Source organism: Drosophila grimshawi, unplaced genomic scaffold (assembly GCF_018153295.1).
Source record: "Drosophila grimshawi isolate 15287-2541.00 unplaced genomic scaffold, ASM1815329v1 contig_1369, whole genome shotgun sequence".
NCBI lineage: Eukaryota > Metazoa > Arthropoda > Insecta > Diptera > Drosophilidae > Drosophila > Drosophila grimshawi.
In genome coordinates this window covers 2,574,525-2,578,427 of record NW_025062891.1, presented here as the reverse complement: position 1 = coordinate 2,578,427, position 3,903 = coordinate 2,574,525, and the positions used below count along the sequence as shown (strand labels likewise).

The 3,903-nt window shown below is 33.1% G+C and overlaps 1 protein-coding gene across 1 annotated transcript; it reads left to right on the top strand.

Annotated features, from left to right (window-relative positions):
- The first annotated feature begins 318 nt into the window (after positions 1-318).
- LOC6560872 lies at positions 319-3,152 on the top strand. Its single transcript, XM_032735089.2, has 3 exons — positions 319-340; positions 2,479-2,552; positions 2,724-3,152. Exons 1-3 carry the CDS (start codon positions 323-325, stop codon positions 2,962-2,964), a joined length of 333 nt encoding a protein of 110 aa, XP_032590980.1. The 5' UTR covers positions 319-322; the 3' UTR covers positions 2,965-3,152.
- Positions 3,153-3,903: the final 751 nt, after the last annotated feature.

Genomic DNA, 3,903 nt, shown 5'->3' with positions numbered 1-3,903 from the left:
TCTACCCGACTCGCTTGCTCTCACTTGAGCTGCCTCTCGCTTTGTTGCACTCTCTTTTGCCTCTTAATTTAACATTTCGAGCTGTGGCACGTTTCACTGTGGCACCAATGTTTTTCCTCTTTTTTTTTCTTTGATTTTCTGATATTTAAGCGCCAAGCAACGCGAGTTCCCATTGCAATTTCATTTCAACTTTAGTCGCTGCTGGACCGCTGCCAAAATCGACGCGTTGCATTATTAATGCCAAACTAAATCGAGCATCAAAACAAAGGCAAATAAAAACAAACAAAAAATCGAATTAAAGTTTCGCAAGCCACGTGTCAAAATGTATTTACCCCATGGAGTAAGTGTTAATTAAAATTAAACAAGTAAAAACAACAATAAAAGTGCAATACAAAAAAGGTTACAAAATTATATTGAAATTATACAAAACTGTACAAAAAAATACGGAACACTGACATCCTGTTGTTTGCTCAAGGCAATTAAAAACAATTTTTCCCCTGGCGCCTATTCTGCCATTCATTTGCCAAGCTGCGAAGTTCGTGCAACGCGTTGGACCCACAAATTATGCAAATATTAAACAAACATTTATGAAAAAAAATAAAAAAATAAATAAATAAAATGTATAAGCCACTCCAAAAAGCCGCTTAGAAAGTACTCTCAATACACGCACATCTGATTATAAAAACAAAACCACAAATCGAAACCAAAAGTAATTAACGATTAAAATTCGCTTTTGGCCAACAAATTCATTGTCTTCAATCGGGCGTGTAATTAATTAAATTTGTGTGCAGTCAGATCGAATAAAAATAATAAAATAAACGCAATATTTTTTTATTTTTTGTAATTTAACTTTGTGCAATTTGTGCAAATAATTTGTAATTGGACTTTGGCACAAGTGTGAATCAATAAAATATCTAATAAAACAAATAAAATTCATTCGATTTTTCTTTAATTAAAATTGCATTCATTTTTTAATTTAATTTACTGATTTGAGCTCAACTTATGCATATTAAACTTTAGCCACAACTTAATACTTACTTCAAGCAAAAGAAGTAAGAAATAAGAAGCTTAACTTTCAATTTCATTTCAATCGCGGGGAAATGGAACCTTTTGCTTTACTGTTTAATCTATTAAGTGTCTACTTCAGCTTAAATATATATGTCTGCCATATTTGGAGGGCATTCCCCCCTTTACTAATACACCCAGTGTACATGCAGCAAGCTTCTGGTCTCAGTTGATTGGAAAATAAGAGCTCTTAAATATTTTAATTACTAGCATGGATAACACTTGGCTGGTAAATCAAAAAATTTCTTGAGGCAGCAGTTGCCTTGTCTATTCTAGCCACATGGCCAGGGGCAGAACAGCATGTTATTTAATAGGGAACGGAAATTGAAAAATGAGCAAAACATTTAAAAGCAATTTTCCAATTTTCAATTTCAATTTCATTTTGCTGTGTGCTCCACAACAAACTGCTAATTGAATACGCCTCGGTACAAATCTAACAATAATATCACAACTGAAATGAATTGAGAACTAGACCAAAATCAATAACAATGGAAAAGTTCTTTGGCCAACTCCCTTGCGAGTAATTTAAGAAAGTTCCCACTGTAATTACACTTGGATTTGGCCTTTAAGCTACTGCTGCCACGCCCCCCAACGCAAGCTGACAGGGCCAGATGCAATCAAAATCAGATTTGCTGTTGCCTAATATAGACATAAACATCAAAATGGCAACCGGCATTATGCTAATTATATTATTTTGTTTATAGACGCTAAAGTTTTATTTTTTTTATCACGTTTAGCCAAGTCTAAAAGATGCAAAGAAAGAAATCTGTTATGTTTTTACCCTCTAGTCGGAAAAGACTCATATAGAGGGTAGCATCAGGAGTAGCATGTACAGGTGTATATATAAAACATATATTTTCTTTTGAACTTCAGCAAATCTATAAAAAATCGAATTAAAGCTATTAATGTATTTCTAAGATTTTTGCTTTGCTGCTTGTATATTTTAGTAGGAAATCTTTCAAAAGCAAAACTTTTAATTTATTTATAATAAATTTTTAATTAAAAATTGATCTTTTAACGTTTTGGGGTGCTCTATTGCACACAGAAGTATATCGAATTTGAATGAATAATGCATAAATGAAAATTAAATTCATACGTATAAAATTCATAAATAAAAGCTGCAAAAGATACATATTAAAGATATAGCTTTATTTTTTTTTTACATATTTTATAATTTATGAAAGCTTTAATTTCAAGATAGGTATTTCATACATGCAGCTTCAAGCAAAAAAGTCTCAATACTATTTATAAACTTGTACTACTTATAAAGTTTCTATGTGGCAGGAGCAGTTTATAAACTTAAGTTGCTGGGTAAGAGGCAGCTGGCAACTCTAAGTCGACTTCTTCTATGTTTTTCTCGTACGCTTTTTGACTTGTCTTTTTTCTTTTTCTTTTTTTTTCTTTTTTTTGCAGGCATTAAGTTTGCTGTTTATCACTTGCATGATGTTTGCCCTGACGAGCGGCCATCCATCAAACGAGAAGCTTAAGTAGGTGTAACGGCCACGCCTTTAACAACATGTCCACACACACACACACACACACACACACACACCAAACTCATAACCATAACCCAGGGCCCATATCCTACCCATGTTCATTCACATCCGCATTCACATTCGCATTCACATTCACATTGGCATTCGCATTCGCATTTGCAGGATTCGGATTCATGTGCCGGTGAAGCATCACACGCATGTGCACACCAAGACGGTGATAAAGAAGGTGCCGCTGCCCATTCCGGTGCCGGTCAAAGAGCACAAGGAGCACAAGGAACCGAAGAAGCATCATCGCAGCAGCCACAATCATCATTATCGCGAACAGGACGAACTCGATGATGATTTCGAGGGTTACGAGTATCCTGTCAAATCCAGACGACGCACGCGGCATCCTTTTGTCTAATAATGACAGTGGGCGTGACAGCAATCTGGGCGTGTCACAGGCACTCAAACACACACACACACACACACATATCAAGCAAATATAAACCAAAATAATGATCGTATGAATGACAGATTCACAAAAACCTGGGTGTGATTTGTCAATGTTTAAACAATAAGCGAAACTTTTCTGTGCAATACGCAATGAGCTATAAGCAAATAAACAAATACATAATTTAAGCATAATTTAATATCGCCTTTGTCGCTTTCTCAATCTCATTAGTCTGAACTCAACTTTGTCTTTAAAAACAAATCAGAATGTGGTCTTTTTGCATTGTCAGCTTTAATTAAGACGTTGGCAATCTGGCATGGTTGGATATTAAAATTAAAGAAAACATTGGCATACATAATAAACTAAATGATCAATGTTTGAGCATATTTTGGACTATTGGCGGAAAACTGACGCAAAGAAGGAACTGGCAATTTTGTAATATTATCGGATGTGCTATAAAACAATTTTTGAATCTATTATCTATTATATTTTTGAATCTATTTATCTATCACAGGATTGAATTGTGACATTAAAACTATTTAATATGACCAAATATTATATAGATTACATTCACTCAGAAAAAAAAATCGACCTAAAATAAAAATCGCCCCAAATGAACATCGCTTTGAAGACTACATAAAAATAATTAATAAATATACAAATAAAATTTCTCAATTTTATAAAGATTTTCTTTTTATTTTACTGAATAATTCTAAAAAAAAAACATACGTAATTATATTAAAATTATATCTACAAACGATACAGAAAATTTGTATACATGAAATTTTATTAAACCAATGTTAAACCAAAGTAACACTAAATGTAAAATTTAGAGTTGTGTGTAAATTTGTTTTACACTAAAAAACATCCTGGAAAGCGGACATATTTTTTTCAACATTTTAAAAAATG